At 44.4% G+C, this 20509-nt stretch overlaps 1 protein-coding gene across 1 annotated transcript in view; it reads right to left on the bottom strand.

Moving 5' to 3' along the window:
- Positions 1-2724: 2724 nt before the first annotated feature.
- GGA2 (golgi associated, gamma adaptin ear containing, ARF binding protein 2) overlaps positions 2725-20509 on the bottom strand; it is a 44714-nt gene continuing 26929 nt past the window's right edge. The window contains exons 9-17 of the mRNA XM_012808929.2: positions 17915-17996; positions 14202-14327; positions 12833-12955; positions 12534-12562; positions 11860-11993; positions 8862-9019; positions 5699-5868; positions 3490-3600; positions 2725-2951 (exon numbers count right to left, since the gene is read on the bottom strand). Of these exons, the coding sequence (XP_012664383.2) occupies positions 2808-2951; positions 3490-3600; positions 5699-5868; positions 8862-9019; positions 11860-11993; positions 12534-12562; positions 12833-12955; positions 14202-14327; positions 17915-17996 (1077 nt within the window). The 3' untranslated portion in view covers positions 2725-2807. The remainder of the gene's footprint in view (positions 2952-3489; positions 3601-5698; positions 5869-8861; positions 9020-11859; positions 11994-12533; positions 12563-12832; positions 12956-14201; positions 14328-17914; positions 17997-20509) is intronic.

Genomic DNA, 20509 nt, shown 5'->3' on the forward strand with positions numbered 1-20509 from the left:
GGGCCTGGGCTGGGGATTCGAACCCGCCACCTTAGGTGTATATGGCTGGCGCCTTAGCCGCTTGAGCCACAGGCACCGAGCCAAAAATTGCTTTCTTGATGATGATCTTATAGCTCCCACCCACCAGTTAGTGTTGGCAGATAGCTACCTAAACAGCCAAAAGATCAGATTGTAAAAATACCGTCTTACAAGGTCTGACAATTAGGTTCACAAACTTGCCACTGTGCACATACATTGGCAACACTGTACAAATAACTGCATAATGTTTCATAACCTTGGTACATCAGCATTTCACACATGAATTCATGTGGTATCTTGTTGAGTGGTATTCATTACGGTTATGTTTTTGTGTGCCATCAGAATGTTAGAACTAGAAATAGAGCATAGAACAAACGTTTGTAAATTTCTTGTTAAACTTGGCAACAGTGAAAGTGAAATCAGTGACATGTTAGTCCAAGTTTATGGGAATAATGTCATGAAGAAAATGACAGCATATAAATGGATTAAATATTTTTCTGGGGGTAAAGAAGGCATCATTGATAAAGAAAGGCCAGGGTGGGGGCCCCTGTAGCTCAGTGGGTAGGGTGCCGGCCACATACACTGAGGCTAGCGGGTTCAAATCTGGCCCGGGCCAGCTAAAACAACGACAACTGCAACAACAAAAAATAGCTGGGCGTTGTGGCAGGTGACCGTAGTTCAAGTTACTTGGGAGGCTGAGGCAAGAAAATCACTTAAGCCCAAGGGTTTGAAGTTGCTGTGAGCTGCGACACCAGATTTGAAGTTGCTGTGAGGCACCACAGCACTCTACACAGGAGGACAGCTTGAGACTCTGTCAAAAAAAAAAAAGGCAGGCAGGCCAGGGTGGCGAGTAATGAGCAGCACCGACAAAAACATTGCAAAAATTCATCAAATTGTGCCTCAAAATCATTGGCTATGAGAAGCACAGCAGACCAAAAATTAACACCAATAGGGCCAAAAAATTCATGGCTTTTGCATCAAGACAATGCACTAGCTCATACAGTACTGTCTGTGAGGGAGTTTTAACCAATAAACTGTATTGGAACACCCTCCCTACTCATATGCTCTGACCTCCAAAGACTTTTTTTCTTTACCCAAAGATAAAGGAAATATTGTAAGGATGACTTTCTGATGACATTTAGGGCATCAAGGTTAATACAATACAACAGCTTTTATGGCCATTCCAGAAAAAGAATTCCACAATTGCTTTGAAGAGTAGACTAGGAGCTGGTGTCAGTACACAGCTTCCCAAGGGTTGTACTTCAAAAGTGACTGTAGTGATACTCAGCAATGCAGTATGTAGTATTTTTTCTAGGATGAGTTCACAAACTTAACTGTCAGAGCTTGTATGATTAAGAGTGCCAAACAGAGCCTGGTAGCTTCTAAGGTAGAACCTGGCCAAGTCAGCTGCTTCAACTTCAAAGCCCTCCATGGGGCGGTCTTAGCCAGGCTCACTCAGGTTCCTTCTCCCACTGATCGGGCCAAGCAGGACTTGTTAAATGTGCACAGAGCTCCCAGCACTCAGTAGGCACTAAGTATGCATTGAATATAAACCTGGAATTTGCCTTCAGATTATACATTTAACAAATACCCAGCTTGCTTTCTTCCTTTTTCTTTCTTCTCCAGTTTTCTTCAGATCTTCACGTTTCTCTCTTCACTGAGGCAGTTAAGAAAGGGCAGTTATATTCTTTTTTCTTTCTAATTTTTTGTTTTTTTATTTTTATTTATCTTTTTTTTGTTTTTTTCTTTTGGCAGTTATATTCTTTATAAAATTTTCCTTCTCAATAGAAGACAGTTCCCTTTAAGCCTATCATATCTAAATGCAATCAGCTTTACATCTTTCACTTACTCAACACTCCACAAAGTACATATGCTATGTGGTATTTATTCAATGACTTTCTATATTTAGTCACCACTTAAATCATTGCTAAGCTCTTTTTATGTCTGTATCATAGTTCTAATTCTTAGATTGTGAAGTCAATACGCCTGTGAGCTATGATTTATAATGACTAACATGGTGTTATAACCAAAGAAGCTCTAAATAAATGTGGAAAAAGAGAATGAGGATGGAGATGAGAATCCTGAGGAAGGGCCCAGACTGGCTGCCCAACTGATGGACCTGAGGCCAGAATGAGGCTTGGGATCTGCTTTCCCCTCTGCCCAGAGGATCCATCTAAGGGCGATTCTAATAAGGCACAGTGGTGAAGGACACTATTGGTCCCCTAAGTGTGGTCCTCTGGCTCACAGCAGCCCCTCACCTGGAAACAGTGCAAAAAGTATTCCATTTAGATGATCTTCTCATACACATGGAAGCAGCAATCTCTAATGAAATGGAGACAAGGTCTTTCTTGGAAGAGAATGCCCCAGAAGACAGTCTCTGCTCCAAGACCAACCAGGTCCCTTTAAGGTCCCTGAGAACAACAGCCTGGGAGCAACCAAGACTTTCAAAGGCTGACAAGGCACACAGTGGATAATGGAAAGATAACATTACATGAAAAAAACTTTGGCTTATAAAACCTCCAACCTGAGACAGGGACATCAGTGCCCACTAACATGCAGAAACAAATATAACAGAGATGATTATCAGAAATACTTCAGAAATACTTCCCACACTGAGCACATCAAAACCCTGCTATACCCTCTCCCACCCCTCTGATCTCAAACACACACACAATCTGCAGAGTAAGTCAGATGTTGGCATCCACAGCATGATGTCAGGATAGAACTCTTGGCACTGTGCACTAAAACACCATGACTAGTTCAGTCTAGACAGCAAAAGTAACACTGGCCTAAGCATGAACTGAAGGGTCCATCTTGTGAAAAGAAGCTGCACCCAAGACAGCCAGGTCTGGAAAGTCTTTCACTTCTCCTACTTCACTGAAAGGCTGTCCTCCTTGGTTAAATGTTAGCTTATATCGTAACCGGATAGGTTCCTAGGACATAAGAAATACATTAAATTAGTGAGTAGTATCCAGAGGCCAGCCCAAAGTAAAAGCTTTCACCCATGCCGGAGCTAATAAACAGTAGATATATATTAATTCAAGTCAAGTGAGGGCTTCAAACGATTGTATGACATGGACCACCCTGGACTACCCTCTTAAGGACTACAAACACAAAGGGAGCCACACACACATCCTGTGAGCCCATCTAGACTTCTGCAGTCCTGAAACAGAGTGCAAATTCAGAGACCAGCTAAGGAAAACAGGCCTCACCCTCTTAAGGGACTTCATGTGATTAGGGAAAGTTCTAGTGCCCTTCCCTTGGTTCCCAGACATGATAATCCATCACAGATCATCTTTCATTAATTCTTAAAGGAAAAGAGACTCCCGCAAGGGATATTCCATACAACCCCATACAACCAAACTAAAGATTTTAAAGCAGGACTTCAATGTGCCTCTCTCCACCCCAGAAAGTTACTTCCCTATAGTTCAGGGGCCCCATTTCCCTGTTACAAAAGAAACCAGAACATACTTTATGTGGATTGTCAAGAAGAAGCATCTGAGATATCACAGCTGGAGGCATCAAAGGGCTGAATGCAGGAAGCTTGGTGCTGGATGCTGGCTGCAGCTTTACTCTCATTGACTATTAGGGAAAGAAACCCAACATATAACTCATTCCAAACAAACGACATCTTTCATGAGAGAGATGGGTTTCTCAGGAGACATGATATCCCAGGGTGCCCCGACTAAGGAGATAGCTCCCACTAATTGATGAAAGGACTCAAATTGACCTTCCACACACAGAATACACCAAAATTTTTGTGGTCAACAGCTGGCATCTGAAAGGCAGCATAGACAGTACATCTTGAGTTGAATTCTAACTCTGCTTCTTATCAGTTCTGTAAGCTTGGGCAAAATATTTCACTTCTGAGCCTTGGATTGATAATTTATAAAATTAGTTGTTAATCAATGTAGCCTTACTTACCTTGAAAAGGGGTGAATATATTATCCCAAATTGTCCAGGTACCTTAAATCTCTGGACATATTATTGGTTCAAAGAATGAAAGTAACATCACCAAGGCCAATCACAGCTCACTCTTGGGTAATCAGTAAGCACGCCTCCTATCAGCTGAGTTTCTTTCTGAGATAAAAAGGGTTTCTTGCCCAGGCACAGTGCCTCACGACTATAATCCTAGCAGTCTGGAAGGCCAAGGTAGAATTGTTTGAGCTCAGGAGTTTGAGAACAGCCTAAGCAAGAGCAAGACCCTGGCTCACGACTATAATCCTAGACGTCTGGGAGGCCAAGGCAGGTAGATTGCTTGAGCTCAGGAGTTTGAGAACAGCCTGAGCAAGAGCAAGACCCTGTTTCTACTAAAAAAGAAAACTTCGCCAGGCATCATGGTAGGCACCTATAGTACCCAACTACTCAGGAAGCTGAGGCAAATGGATCACTTGAGCCCAGGAGACTGAGGGTGCTGTGAGCTAAGATAATGCCATGGCACTCTACCCACAGTGACAGAGTGAGACTGTCTGAAAAAGCAGAAAAAAAGGGTTTCTTCCTTGATGAGATAGTTTTTGGAAAGGAAAAATAAAAGCATTAAGGACCATGCAACCCCCTGGGGCCACTGGGAACCAGGATGCTGCTTTGTGGAAAGAATATTAGAGAACAGTCTCAAAGAAAAATTCAAGTCAAAAAAAGGGCCGAGTGTACCCCTGTAATCCTAGTACTCTGGGAAGCCAAGGTGAATGGCTTGAGCTCATGAGTTCAAGACTAGCCTGAGCAAGAGTGAGACCCTGTCTCTACAAAATAGCTAGGCATTGTGGTGGGCACCTGTAGTATGAGCTACTTAGGAGGCTGAAGCTAGTAAATCACTTGAACCCAGGATTTTGAGGTTGCTGTGAACTATGATGCCATGGTACTCTACCCAGAGCAACAAAGTGAAACTCTGTCTTAAAAAAAAAAAGAAAAAAAGAATGAGAGGCGCCTGTGGCTCAGTGAGTAGGGTGCCAGGCCCATAGACCAAGGGTGGTGGGTTCAAACCCAGACCCAGCCAAACTGTAACAAAAATATAGCTGGGCATTGTGGGAGGCGCCTCTAGTCCCAGCTACTCGGGAGGCTGAGGCAAGAGAATCGCCTAAGCCCAAGAGCTGGAGGTTGCTGTGAGCTGTAACGCCACAGTACTCTAATTCTAAAAAAAAAAAAAAGAAAGAAGATGAAAAGAGACAGATATACAAAGAATTCATTTAAAAACCTGGATCTTGGCTCGGCACCTGTGGCTCAAGAAGCTAAGGCACCAGCCACATACACCTAAGGTGGCGGGTTCAAATCCAGCCCAGGCCCGCCAAACAACAATGACAACTGCAACCAAAAAATAGCCAGGCATTGTGGTGGGCGCCTGTGGTCCTAGCTACTTGGGAGGCTGAGGCAGGAGACTCGCTTAAGCCCAGGAGTTGGAGGTTGCTGTGAGCTGTGACACCACAGCACTCTACCCAGGGGGACAGCTTGAGGCTCTGTCTCAAAAAAAAAAAAAAAAAAAAAGAACCTGGATCTACTCTTATCTGAAATCAGATATTCTGAAATGCCCAGTGAGATAAATCATTAAATTCCTACTTTATCTTAAACCAACTTGAATGAAGAGTCTTCCTCTTATACCTAACAGATGACATCCCAAGAAAGGACCTGGTGCTTCAAGATAGCTATTACTGAAAAGTTCAAAGGAGCTAACCAGCAGATGACTCACCTTTGGCACAGCAACTTGAAACATGATGTCCCAAACAGGCTGGGTAGCAGTGCTCATCATAGTCAAGAGCAACACCTGTACTTCAGGGTGGCCAGGGGCCCCAGTCTGGGAGAAGTGCAACAGAATTCTGAATCCATTCCGGTCATACACAATCACAGGCGGCAGGCTGCCTGGGAGAGAGGGCCCAACCAGAAGGGTTAGCATGGCTACAAAATCCCCAAACAGCAAGGCTGGAGAGTACTGTGGTGTCACAGCTCACAGCAACCCCCAACTCTTGAGCTTAAGTGATTCTCTTGACTCAGCCTCCTAGTAGCTGGGACTAACAGGCACCTGCCACAACACCCAGCTATTTTTTTTGTTGTAGTTGTCGTTGTTTGCCATGCCCAGGCCGGGTTCAAACCTGCTAGCCCCGGTGTATATGGCTGGCACCTTAACCACTGACCTACGGGTGCCAAGCCACACATTACCAATTTTAAAGAATGAAAATATTTTGATGGCTCAGCGCCTGTGGCTCAAGTGGCTAAGGCACCAGCCACATACACCTAAGGTGGTGGGTTCAAATCCAGCCTGGGCCCACCAAAGCAACAGTGATGGCTGCAACCAAAAAATAGCCAGGCGTTGTGGCGGGCGCCTGTAGTCCCAGCTACTTGGGAGGCGGAGGCAGGAGATTCGCTTGAGCCCAGGAGTTGGAGGTTGCTGGGTAGAGTGCCGTGGCATCACAGCTCGCAGCCATCACTGTTGCTTTGGCGGGTCCGGGCTGGGGATTCGAACCCGCCACCTTAGGTGTACGTGGCTGGCGCCTTAGCCGGTTGAGCTATAGGTGCCGAGCCAAAAAAAAAGAAAATATTTTGATGAAGATAATAGGCACTGCTATCTATTCATTTCTTTCTAGTATCTTTCATAGGATAACAGCTCCATACACAAACCTTTATGTTTAATTGTACAAAACAGTAAAGATATCAAATCTCCTCTAACTGGTTTAATAAAATTCCAATAGAAATCCTAAAGAGATTGTTTTAATTTAGATAGGATGTGATTCAAATTTGAAAGAAAGCCAAATGAGACTAATCAAGAAATAATGAAGAGGGGCATGGTATTTACATTACCAAATACTCAAAACTGCCACTCAAGTAAAATAAGTGGTATAAAACAGCATGTAGAAAAGAGTCAAATAAGATTGTAACATGATAACACACATTTCAAAATGAGTGGATGATTCAATGAATAGTACACAGATGACTTGCTAACCATCTAAAAAAAAAATTTTACTGAGGATCTATATCTTATGCATGTGATACCACATCCAGCCTTAACATTACTAGATATGTTAAAGTTTGTGGTTGGGTGCAGTGGCTCACACCTGTAATCCTAGCACTCTGGGAGGTTGAACCAGGAACCTCTCTGGAGCTCCCTTGAGGAATTGAAGACCAGCTTAAAGAACAAGGCTCTACCTTTACTAAAAATAGAAAAAGGCACCTGTGGCTCAAGTGGCTAAGGCACCAGCCAAATACACCTGAGCTGGCAAGTTCGAATCCAGCTTGGGCCCGCCAAACAACGATGGCTACAAACAAAAAAAAAATAAATAGATGGGCATTGTGGCAGGTGCCTGTAGTCTCGGCTACTTGGGAGGCAGAAGCAGGAGAATCGCTTGAGCCCAGGAGCTGGGGGTTGCTGTGAGCTGTGATGCCACAGCACTCTACCCAGGGTGACAGCTTGAGGCTCTGTCTCAAAATAAATAAATAAAAACAGAAAAAATTAGCCAGGCATTGTGGCAGCTGCCTGTAAGTCTCAGCTACTCTGAAGGCTAAGGCAAAAGGATCACTTGAGCCTGGGAGGTTGAGGCTGCTGTGAGCTAGGCTGACACCATGGCACTCTAGCCTAGGGCAACAGAGTAAGATAGAGTACTCTGCCTTAAAAAAAAAAAAAAAAGTCTGAGGCCAGGTGCGGTGGCTCACACCTGTAATCCCAGCACTCTGGGAAGCCAAGGTGGGTGGATTGCCTGAGTTCACATGTTCGAGGCTAGCTTGCAAGAGCAAGACCCTGTCTCAAAAAATAGCTGGGTGTTGTGGTAGGTACCTATCCCAGCTACTTGTGAGGCTAAGGCAAGAGAATCACTTGAACCCAAGAGTTTGAGGTTGCTATTAGCTGTGACACCATGGTACTCTACCAAGGGCGATATAGTAAGACTCGGTCTCAAAAAAAAAAACAAAAACTATAGTAATTTCAGACATGTCTGCCTGGCTTCCAGGGCCCACAGCACTCTGACTTTGCAACACCAAGCCATGGGAGGGCTCTGTCCTCTAAAGAGCTAGGCCATGGGTCGGCACCTGTGGCTCAAGCGGCTACGGCGCCAGCCACATAGGGTTAGAATCCAGCCCAGGCCTGCCAAACAACAATGACAACTACAACCAAAAAATAGCCAGGTATTGTGGCAGGCACCTGTAGTCCCAGCTACTTGGGAGGTGGAGGCAGGAGAATCACTTAAGCCCAGGAGTTGGAGGTTGCTGGGAGCAGTGATGCCCAGCACTCTACCCAGCTTAAGGCTGTCTCAAAAAGAAAAAAAAAAAAAAGAGGTAGGCCTTGGAACCAAAGCCCAGAGCTGTTTCTGCTCTGCACACTAATACAGGGACTGGACCACAGGTACCTTAACTAGCTGGGTCTTCAGTTTCTTGTCCTTTCTAACAGGTAATATCCAGTTTTCTACTTTAATGAGGACCCCTAAAAAAGGAGAATCACTAGCCAAATTCCTGCCTTCCTTCAAAATTCCACCTCTTCCCAGTTATTCCAGACCACATTAAACATTCCCTATTTGGATTCCAAATGAACATCATGTTCCTAAGTAATAAGCCTCTTCATCACATTCTGCCTCCCAATATCCTTTACAGTGTAAACATTAAGAAGACTAAGAAAAATATTAGCTAAAGGACCAAGAAGCAACTCTTACTGTTGCCCCTTACAAGATCTTTCAAATTTAAGGTCCACCCTTATCAATTTAGAATGGAAAAAGCTGGAAGTTTACAAGAATTCCAAGAAATGGGGGGGCACCTGTGGCTCAAAGGGGTAAGGCGCTGGCCCCATATGCCAGAGGTGGCAGATTCAAACCCAGCCCTGGCCAAAAAAAAAGAATTCCAAAAAACAAAAATGAACTAAAAACCGTACTTACTGGGTTTAACAGACTCCAAAGGAACAAACACTTGAGCCAGAGGTGTATTCTGTGAAGATGGAGAAGAAGCCAATGGGCCAGCCTCCCAGGACCAACCTGGAGAGGACTTAGTACCTGGTGGCACTTCTTTAGGGATGCTTTTCTGTGAGACATAATTCCTGCAAAGAAATTAAAAATACCAAAGACTAGCTAAAATCGTAGAGAACTCAAAGTATCTATGATTAAGTTTTCTATATAAGAAAGGAAAAAATACATAACTTTAGACAAGTTATCTAACCTATGCCTCAGTTTCCTCATCTGTTAAACAAGAATAATAGAGGAACTTACCTCAAAGGGCTGTCATAAGAATTAAATGAAGAATTAAGGATATGGAAAGCACTTAAGAGTATCAGGACAGAATAAAAACCCAATAAACTGGAGCTACTATAACTAAGGTTATTCATGTTGTAGCTGTCAGGCAATCCCTAACAAGTAGCTCGGTAAGGTTAAGTTTCCCAGTGATCACCAGAGCAACATAAGCTATACGGATGATACACAAATTACACTGATGCCTTTACACATTATGCTTTTGTCCACTCGGAGCGCAAAATGAAAACATGGTGGAAAACTCAAGCCAGAGAGGCAAAGTAACCTACCCTGCCAAGTGGCTGAAAGACTAAAACTACAAGAAAAAAATCTCTGGGTAGTGAACAGAAAGAAACTTTCTGCATACCTCTATTTCTGCCAGGGAGCCCTGTGGTTCTATCAGAAACACAAGCTCTCTTCCAGGGGTGGGGAACCTATGGCCTTCTGATTTCAGAATTGTTCTTTTTTAAGCACCAACAGAGGCAAGAAAAGCTTCATCTTTCCCTGCTGCACCCCTTTTAATAAAAGAATTGGTTCAAGGCCGGGTGCAGTGGCTAATCCTAGCACTCTGGGAGGCCAAAGCGAGTGGATTGCTTGAGCTCAGGAGTTGGAGACCAGCCTGAGCAAGACAGCGAGACCCCCATCTCTATAAACTAACCAAATGTTGTGGTAGGTGCCTGTAGTCCCAGCTACTCAGGAGGCTGAGGCAAAAGAATTGCTTAAGCCCAAGAGTTTGAGGTTGCTGAGAGCTATGATGCCATGGCACTCTACCAAGGATGACAAATCAAGATTCTGTCTCAAAAACAAAAAAAGGATTGGTTCTATAAAATTTGGATTCAGTTCAAAGGCTGCACTCAAGGACCTAGAAAGCTAAGAGTTGCCTTAAGCCCACAGGTCCCCCACCTCTGCACTGGTTTTGGGGAAGGCCAACTGCTAATTTTCCAGAGGCAAATGAATCTATGAATGTTTTTACATTTCATACATTAAAGATCCTCTACCATTAGGAATATATACTATAAAACACCCCCTAGTGGCTCGGCACCTGTGGCTCAAGCGGCTAAGGCACCAGCCACATACACCTAATGTGGCGGGTTCAAATCCCCAGCCTGGGCCCGCCAAACAACAATGATGGCTGCAACCAAAAAATGGCCAGGTGCTATGGTGGGCGCCTGTGGTCCCAGCTACTTGGGAGGCTGAGGCAGGAGACTCGCTTGAGCCCAGGAGTTGGAGGTTGCTGTGAGCGTGATGCCATGGCACTCTACCCAGGGGTATAGCTTGAGGCTCTGTCTCAAAAAAAAAAAAAAAAAAAACACCCCCTAGTGCCTCCAAACTGGAAATTATGTAAATGTCTACTAGAGAGAAATGATTATACTCACATAATGGATTATAATGTAGCTATAAAAAAGAATGAGGCATATTTACATAAACTCATACAGAAACGTGTCAAAGATATAACATAATACCAAAAAGACATGCAGGAGTACAGTATGTAAATTATGATCCTTATTTGTGTAAAAAGCCACAGTAAAGCACTACTACATGCATATAAAAAAGCAAAGAGGCCAAGGCGGCACCTGTGGCTCAAAGGAGTAGGGTGCTGGCCCCATATACCAGAGGTGGCGTGTTCAAACCCAACCCTAGCCAAAAACTGCAAAAGAAAAAAAAAAAGCAAAGAGGCCAGATACAGTGGCTCATGCCTATAATCCCAACACTCTGGGAGGCTGAGGAGGCAGGATTTCTTGTGGCCAGGCATTCAAGAACAGCCTGGGAAACATAGCAGAACTTCATCTCTAGAAAAAATTTAAAAATTACACAGGGGTGGTGGCGTGGCCTATAGTCCCAGCTATTCAGGAGGCTGAGGTGCGATGATTGCTTGAACTCAGGAGTTGGATGTTGCAGTCAGTTATGAGCACTCCAGCCTGGAAGACAGTGAGATCCTGTCTCTAAATAAATAGCGAAGAAGGAACATTCAGCATTGTTCTTAGGGAACCATATGTGGTACTTTCTGTTAATGTATTTCTTAAATTTTGTTTAACTTCAAATTACACGGCAAATCAAGAAAAAACATAAATAGCAAAAACATCACCATCATCAACTGTTGCCAAGTCTTTATATAAACCCCTTTGCAGATGCCTTGGCCACATCATGTATTTTCCTATGATTTAGGGGAGTAAAAAGAGGAAAGCAGGAGCAGCAGATTATATTTTTTTGTTGGGCTTTTTCAGGCAGAGTCTCACTATGTTGTCTTGGGTACAGTGCTGTGACATCATAGCTCACAGCAACCTCAAACTCCTGGGTTCAGGCAATTCTCCTATCTTAGCCTCCCAAGTAGCTGTAGCTGGGACTATAGGCACCTTCCACAACACCCAGTTAATTTATTTTTTCTATTTTCAGTACAGACCAGGTCTCACTCTTGCTCAGGCTGGTCTTGACCTCATGAGCTCAAGCCATCCACCTGCCTCGGCCTCCCAGAGTACTAGGAATACAGGTGTGAGCCACTATGCCTAGCCCAGATTAAACTTTTAATAGAAGACACCCCCTCCTCAGGGTGAGAGGTCTCTGACTTACAGCACCACTTCCTGGCCCTTGTGTGATGAGAGGAAACTATACCTATCGGCAAAATCCTTCCACTTCCCCTTCCCATTAGACTCACAGAGGACCAGCAGATGACTGTGGTGAGACAAGATCGAGCAAGTTCTGGTCTCCAGAAGGGCTTTGACTACTACCACCCAGCAGTGTGCTGGAAGAGGAATTCCTCTTTTCCTTACAACAATTCTGACCAGCAACCTGTCAAAATAGAAATGGCTGAATTAAGACCGGTATGATGACTGTCAGCCAGGGTAAAACCATGGCTCAGCTCCCCTGAGCCCACCAAAGCTGTAGCCCAGGTTTATTACATTTCTTGGGGCAGAAGGAGAAAGAAGAGACAAGACAACATGTTTCCCGAGCAAACCTTCACAAAGCAGAAGCCAGGTGCAACTGAGGAGGGAAGGGGTATAAGGAGAGGAAAAAGGGGGTTCTAGTCAGATGGTATGGGTGAGGAAGAGGCTTTGTATCTCCAAGTCCACGAACCCTACCAGGCAAGCACAGTAGCACCTTTCTCCCCTACCAGGTAGCACTGCCTCATGAAGGCAAGTTTGAGAGACCCTCCCCTTCTTTCTCTTGGCCCTGGTAAGAGAAATAATTACAAGTAATCCACCAACTTCTCGGGCCTAAAATAAATAAGAGCTGGGGAGTGTGCGGGGGGGCAGAAAAATTGGATTGGATTTGTAAAGGTTATAATGGGTAGAAATTATATAAGGTCCAGATGAGAACACAATTCCTTACCTTGTTCATAACAGGAGCATCACTGATTCCTGTAAGGAAGGAAGAGAGTAAGATAGATAACAGTAACTCTACCTGCTTCAAGGTGATAACCAATACCATGTCCACCCATTCTAGGACATTACCCAAGGTCACTCAACTCATCCTTGGAAAATCTGTGACTGATGTGCAAAAGGGACTTCTCTGAACTGCCAAGCATACCTGAGTCACTCAAAAGCAACATATGCTCCCTAGAGGGAATCAGCTTTCTCTCTCTCTATTCAAAACCTTCTGAGTCTATACTCTCTACAGAGTCCCCTCACCTAAGGCTTCCAGGTCCTGATGAAGCAAAGATGGTGCGACAGCCCCAGCCTGCGTAGATCCATCATCCACTTCTAAGTCAATCAGGGGACAGTTTTGCATGGAGCCTGTTGGATTCTGAAAGACTAAAAAACATACAAGGTTAGGAAAATAAGCCAGATATGACAGCAAAATCTCCCCTTAATTTTTTTTTTTTTTTGAGACAGAGCCTCAAGCTGTCACCCTGGGTAGAATGCCGTGGCGTCACAGCAACCTCTAACTCCTGGGCTCAAGTGATGCTCCTGCCTTTGCCTTCTAAGTAGCTAGGACTACAGGCCCCCTCCCCAACGCCCAGCTATTTTTTGTTGACATCATCACTGTTGTTTGGCAGGCCCAGACTGGATTTGAACCTGATGTAGCTAATGCCTTAGCTGCTTGAGCCACAGGCACCAAATCTCCCTCCCCTTAAATTCTATTGGATTCTCTCAGGCTTCGTCCTAATCAACCCTTTTAGAGTGTGCTGACCCACAATCCAATCTGGACCATGAAGTAGGCAGAGTACAGCCTGCCTACTCCAAAGACCACAGGGTCTTCCTCTAATGGTTCCATTACCCTGAATAGAACAAACTTCTCCAGCTCAGGGCCTTCAAGTGGGTCAGAATCACCATAGTACATGACAAACAGATAGCCAGACCCAGCTCCAGGCAGTCTTAATTCATATAAGGTTCAAACCAGGGACCTATGGGGTTGCACTTTATTGAGTGTTCTGGGTGATTTATTTTCTTCTTTGTTGTTATTGTTGTTTTTGAGATAGAGTTTCACTTTGTCTCCTTGGGTAGAGTACTGTGGTGTCATGGCTCACAGCAACCTCAAAACTCTTGGGCTCAAACGATCTTCTTGCCTCAGCTTCCCTAGTAACTGTGACTTTAGGCATCTACTACAATGCCCAGCTATTTTTAGAGACAGAGTCTTGCTCTAGCTCAAGCTGGTCTTGAACTCTTGAGCTTAGGCAATTCACGTGCATCAGCCTCCCAGAGTGCTAGGAATTCTACGTGATTCTGATACAACTAGCCCGGCACCAGGAACCACTGAGGAAAACCATTTCTTTGGTCCATAAGTAACTACTCATGAGAATGCAAATGCAGGTATAACTTAGGCATCTCCTTCTGTACATAGCCAAAGCTGAGATCTAGCCTGGCAGTCAGCTTACAATGCCTCCTATGGCAGAGACTGGCTATGTGAAATCTGTTTTCCTTTTCCCAGAACAGGAACTGAGGGCAGGCAACTTCTCTCATTTCTGTGCCATAACACAGAATATTCTGAGGACCCATTTCTTTTCTGTGATTTGCAGGCTGCCCGAAGCAGAAGGGAGGGAGAAACTTGCAAACGTACCTCTGGAGACAGGTATGTCTCCCACTGAGTTGGTCACTGTATGTCCAAAGGTGACACGGCCCTCCATCACCTGTTTGTACAACAGAACTCCTTGGGTGAGGAGGTCATTTGCCTGGAGAATCTCAGCTGAAAAATGAGAGAAGAATCAGAACCCTAGGTTTAGCTACCAAAAATCTCAGTCTTGTCATTCCGCAGAGCAGCCTACAGGAGGCTTGACTAGATTTAGTTTATCCATGACTCTTGCCCCTAGATCATACAAGCAGGCCCTATCAGGCCTAGTCACTTAACCCCTGAGACCTAAAATTCTTGGTTCCCAATGCAGGAGGAAGCAAATGTCTTCACCTTCTATGTCTGGTTATCTAATACAATGGCTGGCAGTAAGCACTCTAAATATAGCTCCTTCAATGAGGAACTAAAACTTTTATCTTTAATTTTCCTTTTTTTTTTATTGTGTACACAGGTAAGAACTTGCTATGTTTCCCAGGCTAGTCTGAAACTCTTGACTTCAAGTGATCTTCCTACTTCAGCTTCTCAAAGTGCTGAGATTACAGGGTGAGCCACTTTACCCAGCTTTTAATTTTAATTAATAGAAAAATAAGGCAGTGTCCACAGCTCAGTAGGTAGGGCACCAGCCACATACATAGAGGCTGGCAGGTTCAAACCCGGCCCAGGCCAGCTAAACAATGACAGCTACAACAAAAAAAATAGCCACGCTTGTGGCAGGCACACATAGTCTAGCTACATGGTAGACTAGGGCAAGATAATTGCTTAAGCCCAAGAGTTTGAGGTTGCTGTGAGCTGTGATGCCATGGCACTCTACCAAGGGCAACACAGTGAGACTGTCTCAAAAAAAAAAAAAATTTTTTTTTTTTAAATAAAACCTAAACTGATTTTGTCAATGTAGATGCAAATATTAAAATAATTTCTTAGTACTTGATCCAGTTATTGGGAAAGTTTTAATTATTTAAGAAGAAATTATCCTGAGATTCTACTTTTGAACATACAAATTTTAGAAAATATTAAATATAGGCTTGGCGCCTATAGCTCAACCGGCTAAGGCGCCAGCCAGGTACACCTAAGGTGGCAGGCTGGAATCCCCACCCCGGACCCACCAAACAACAATGACGGCTGCAACCAAAAAAAAAAAAATAGCCAGGCGTTGTGGCGGGCGCCTGTGGTCCCAGCTACTTGGGAGGTGGAGGCAGGAGACTCGCTTGAGTCCAGGAGTTGGAGGTTGCTGTGAGCTGTAATGCCACGGCACTCTACCCAGGGGGACAGCTTGAGGCTCTGTCTCAAAAAAAAAAAAAAAAAAGAAAATATTAAATATAGAAGTGGAGCCAGGTGGACTGCTCAGGAGTTTGAGACCAGCTTGAGCAAGAGTGAGACCCCATCTCTACTAAAAATAGGAGAATTAGCTAGGCGTAGTGCTATACACCTATAGTCCCACCTGCTTGGGAGGTGGAGGAAAGAGGATTGCTTAAGCCCAAGAGTTTGAGGTTGCTGTCAGCTATGACACAACAGCACTCTACCTAGAGCAACAGAGTGAGACCCTTTCTCAAAAAAAAGAAAAGAAAGAAAAAAAGAAAGACAGTATTAAATACAGATCAAGTATTTATGACAAAATTTTAGGTCCACAGTGAAAACATGCCAAAGTATAAAACATACACTGGGACTGGGCATGGTGGCTCATGCTACTAGAATCCTGGCACTCAGGGAGACCAACGAGGAAGGATCATTTGAGGCCAGCCGTCCAAGACCCACTTGAATAATACAGTAAGATCATACCTCTACAAAATATCAAAAAATTAGCTGGGCATGATGGCAGGTACCTATTTCCAGCTACTCAAGAAGCTAAGGCAGAATCACTTGAGCCCAAGAATTTGAAGTTGCAGTGAACTATGATGCTACTGCTGTACTCTAGCCTCGAAAGAGAGTGAGACCCTGTCTCATTCATAAATTCATAAACAAATTTTAAAAAACCCCAAAACATGAAACACGTACTAGACTTTAAAAACTACATGAACCCAGTTCTGGTTTATTGGCTTATCTGCAGACAACTCTCTCCTAGGAGAGACAGAATAGCAATGGGGGCGAGGGGAGCGGCGGCACATATAACTCTGCAAGCCAAAGTGCTGAAAGATTATCAAGTGCTACAGTCACCAACTGCTTATTTCCTGCCAATTTTTTGACCGTGGACAAAGGTTGCAAACTGACAAGATGGGGCTGAATTCAATGCTAAGTGATTTTTTGGCATGTTGCAAGTACGTTAAAAACTCAAATTTGGGGCGGCGCCTATGGCTCAGTGGGTAAGGCGCCAGCCTCTTATACCAAGGGTGGCGGGTTCAAATTCAGCCCCAGCCAAACTGCAACAAAAAAATAGCTGGGTGTTGTGGCGGGCACCTGTAGTCCCAGCTACTTGGGAAGCTAAGGCAAGGGAATAGCCTAAGCCCAGGCTCGGCGCCTATAGCTCAACCGGCTAAGGCGCCAGCCACGTACACCTAAGGTGGCGGGTTCGAATCCCCAGCCCGGACCCGCCAAACAACAATGATGGCTGCAACCAAAAAATAGCCGGGCGTTGTGGCGGGCGCCTGTGGTCCCAGCTACTTGGGAGGCTGAGGCAGGAGACTCGCTTGAGCCCAGGAGTTGGAGGTTGCTGTGAGCTGTAATGCCACGGCACTCTACCCAGGGGGACAGCTTGAGGCTCTGTCTCAAAAAAAAAAAAAAAAAAAAAAAAAGAATAGCCTAAGCCCAAGAGCTGGAGGTTACTGTGAGCTGTGATACTATAGCACTCTACCAAGGGCAATAAAGTGAGACTCTTATCTCTAAAAAAAAAAAAAGTCTAGAATTTGCTCCAAAATTGACTAGGCTATTGGTGAATACAAGGAGAGAGACATAGATAGAGTAAAACCCAAAGATCAGCCGTTTAAGAAACAACAAAAAGGCTTGGTGCCCATAGCACAGAGGTTACGGCACTAGCCACATGCATTGAGGCTGGTGGCCAGCTGAACAGCAATCACTACTGCAACAACAACAAAAATAGCCGGGTGTTGTGGCAGGCACCTGTAATCCCAGCCACTAGAGAGGCTGAGGCAAGAGAATCACTTAAACCCAAGAGTTTGAGGTTGCTGTGAGCTGTGACGCCACAGCACTCTACCAAGGATGACATAGTAAGACTGTCTCAAAAAGGCTTGGCACCTGTAGCTCAGTGAGTAAGGTACTGGCCACACACTGAGGCTGGTGGGTTCGAACCTGGCCCAGACCTGCTAAACAACAATGATCACTGCAACCAAAAAATAGCTGAGCGTTGTGGCGGGTACCTGCAGTCCCAGCTACTTAGGAGGCTGAGGCGAAGAGAATCGCTTAAGCCCAAGAGTTAGAGGTTGCTGTGAGCTGTGACGCCTTGGCACTCTACCAGGGCAACATAGTGAGACTCCATGATAAATTTTCTTCTCCTACCTAATCTCCATGGTAAATTTTCTTTCTTCTAGCTAATCTCCACGGTAAATTTGCACTTCTTTCCAGGCTTTCAGATCTGCTGATTCTTTCACAAGCTTAGATTCTTCTTGAAATCATTTCTAAGGTAATCAAACCAAATCACTACAGAACCTAGAGTACACTTTGCCTTAATCCTGGCACCAGAGCAGCACAATAAAAGAACTATGTCTGTTATGCACTTAGGGTGCTAGCTATGCTTAGGAAAATAAAACTGTTACCAAGCGCGTCATCATCATCAGTGGTGTCACTTGCCAGCCGGAACAGGGTAGGCCGCAGCTTTTCACACCTTTCATACACGACCTAGAAAAACAGAGTTTGGTTCACAACAGCAGAAACTATGACTTCAGAAGCCTGCCTCAGTCTGTCCCAAACTCATGATTACAGATTTGAAGTAACATGGGAGTTACCAGTTTCAGAAAAAGTTTGGGCTACAAGTCTAAAACTTTTTTCTAAAATAAATTTTAAAAGTGACAAAAAGCCTTAGCTCAGAAGGAACTCACCATCTCCATGAGCACAATATCATTGCTTCCTCTAGCTCCTTGCCTCTGTCCATGGCTGGGTGGCATTAACAACAGGGTAACTTCTGCTTTACCCCTGACATCCAAACCTCCCATCCTATTGACTTTATAACTCTCTCATGATGCTCACCTACATGGTTCCCTTGGAGCCAAACCTCATTTTCCTCAAACACATCTGGAAAGTTTAATATTCTTCACCTGAGGACAGTGCTCTGGACAATGTCATCCTCATACTGGTAATAGGGAGACACAGCTTCTGTACCTGTTAGGTTTCCTTCCTTGCAATGCAAGGGAGCTCTATCAACAAAGTCAACACTATAGGCCTCCCTCTGCAGATCCCCCTTCCACCCAGGGCTGATGAAATGACATTATCTGGCTGGAGTCTGAGAGAGGAGGCAGAAAGGAACTCATTCTTACCCTTTGTTCTTGGGAGCTACCTGCCTATAAGGAGCTGCATTCCTTACAACTACATGCTGTATGTTTTAAAGGTGGCAGCTCCAAGGTGGTTGGACTAGAAACCAGCCACATCAGGAGGTGGAAGGTTTAATATTTATTTGCCACATTTTCCAAACCGATATAAAGAGAACATATTTGTTCTATGTGCCTCTCTCCTGATTCTTAGTGGGTTATCTTCTTGCTGGGGATGGATTATGTTGCCTAAAAGCCCAACACACTGACCTTCCTAAGGGACCCTAGTATAATCTCACCATGGAAGATGGACTTTGGAGTATCTGACTTGGGCAAGCCCAGCACCATTCTGAAACTGTCCCCTTCACTTACACAGGAAAGTCAGTGTGCTTTTCACTCTCTGTCCAATTCCAATCACAGCTGACTGAGCCAGGGATAGATAAATGAGCCAAGGAGTTTGGAAGTGAGAAAGACTAGTTTCATTCCTTTAATCTTGTGAAATGGAAGGGCAGGTAAATACAGGAGTTATGTATAAGCCATTTCTCCTGTACAGAGAAACAAAAACCTGGAATGCAACAAGAGAAGGCTGAAACAGACCTGCAGAGGGAGGTAGAGAAGAGGGCTCCAAGAGAGACTAACAATGGTTGCCTTAGGCCTAGTACGGATGGGAGGTGTTGTCTTAGGTGTGGGAACAAAACCAGTAAGTAAGGGGGGGGGGGGCAGTCTCATAGCTCTTTGGAATTCAGGTGTCCAATCTCCACTGGAAGAACTCCCCCCACCCCCCCCCAAAAGAAGAAATGAGGAAAAAAGAATAAATTGAACTTCACCAAAATTAAAAGTATCTTTTATTTTTTGAGAGTCTCATTCTGTCGCCCTGGGTAGAGTACTGTGGCTCACCGCAACCTCAAACTCTTGGATTCCGGCAGCCTGTACCTCAAAGCAATAGGGCACCAGCGCCATATACTGGAGGTGGTGGGTTCAAACCTAGCTCCGGCCAAAAACTGGAAAAAAAAATTAACGCTTTAGCCTCCTGAACGTGGGACTACAGGAACCCATGATGATACTCAGCTAATTTTTCTATTTTTAGCAGAGACAAGGTCTTGCTCTTGCTTAGGCTGATCTTGAACTTCTGAGCTCAAGCAATCCACCTGGTTTAGCTTCCCAGAGTGCTAGGATTACAGGTGTGAGCCACTGTGCCTGGCAACATCTGTATTTCAAAAGATACTGTCAAAATAGTAAAAATACAACCCAAAGAATGGGAGAAAACTAATTAAGTCAAGTCTGATAAGAGGCTTGTATCCAGAATACATAAAGAACACTTTTAACTTAAAGACAACCCAAAAGACGGACAAAGGTTTTGAAGAGACCCTTCTCCAAGATATACAAGTTCCCAATAAGCACAAGGAACTTGAGATACCACTTCATACCCCCTAGGATGGCTTTAATCAAAAAGTCAGACAAAACTGAGTATTGGAAAGATGTGGAGAACTGAAAACCTCCTAAATTGGAATGTAAAATGGTGTAGCCACTTAGGGAAAATAATTTGGCAGTTCCTCAGAATGTTAAGTATACAGTTACCATATGATCCAGCAATTCTACTCCTTTAAGTTCACAAAACTTGTAAATGAATATTCATAGGCATTATTCACAATAGGCAAATGCCTATCGACAACCTAATGCCTATCAGGTGATAAATAGTTAAACAAGGCTCAGCGCCTGTGGCTCAAGTGGCTATATACACCTAAGGTAGCAGGTTTGAATCCAGCCCGGGCCTGTCAAACAACAATGACGGCTGCAACCAAAAAATAGCAGGGCGTTGTGGCAGGTGCCTGTGGTCCCAGCTTGGGAGGCTGAGGCAGGAGACTCGCTTGAGCCCAGGAGTTGGAG

Source organism: Otolemur garnettii, unplaced genomic scaffold, assembly GCF_000181295.1.
Source record: "Otolemur garnettii isolate 467f Iridium unplaced genomic scaffold, OtoGar3 scaffold00096, whole genome shotgun sequence".
Lineage (NCBI taxonomy): Eukaryota > Metazoa > Chordata > Mammalia > Primates > Galagidae > Otolemur > Otolemur garnettii.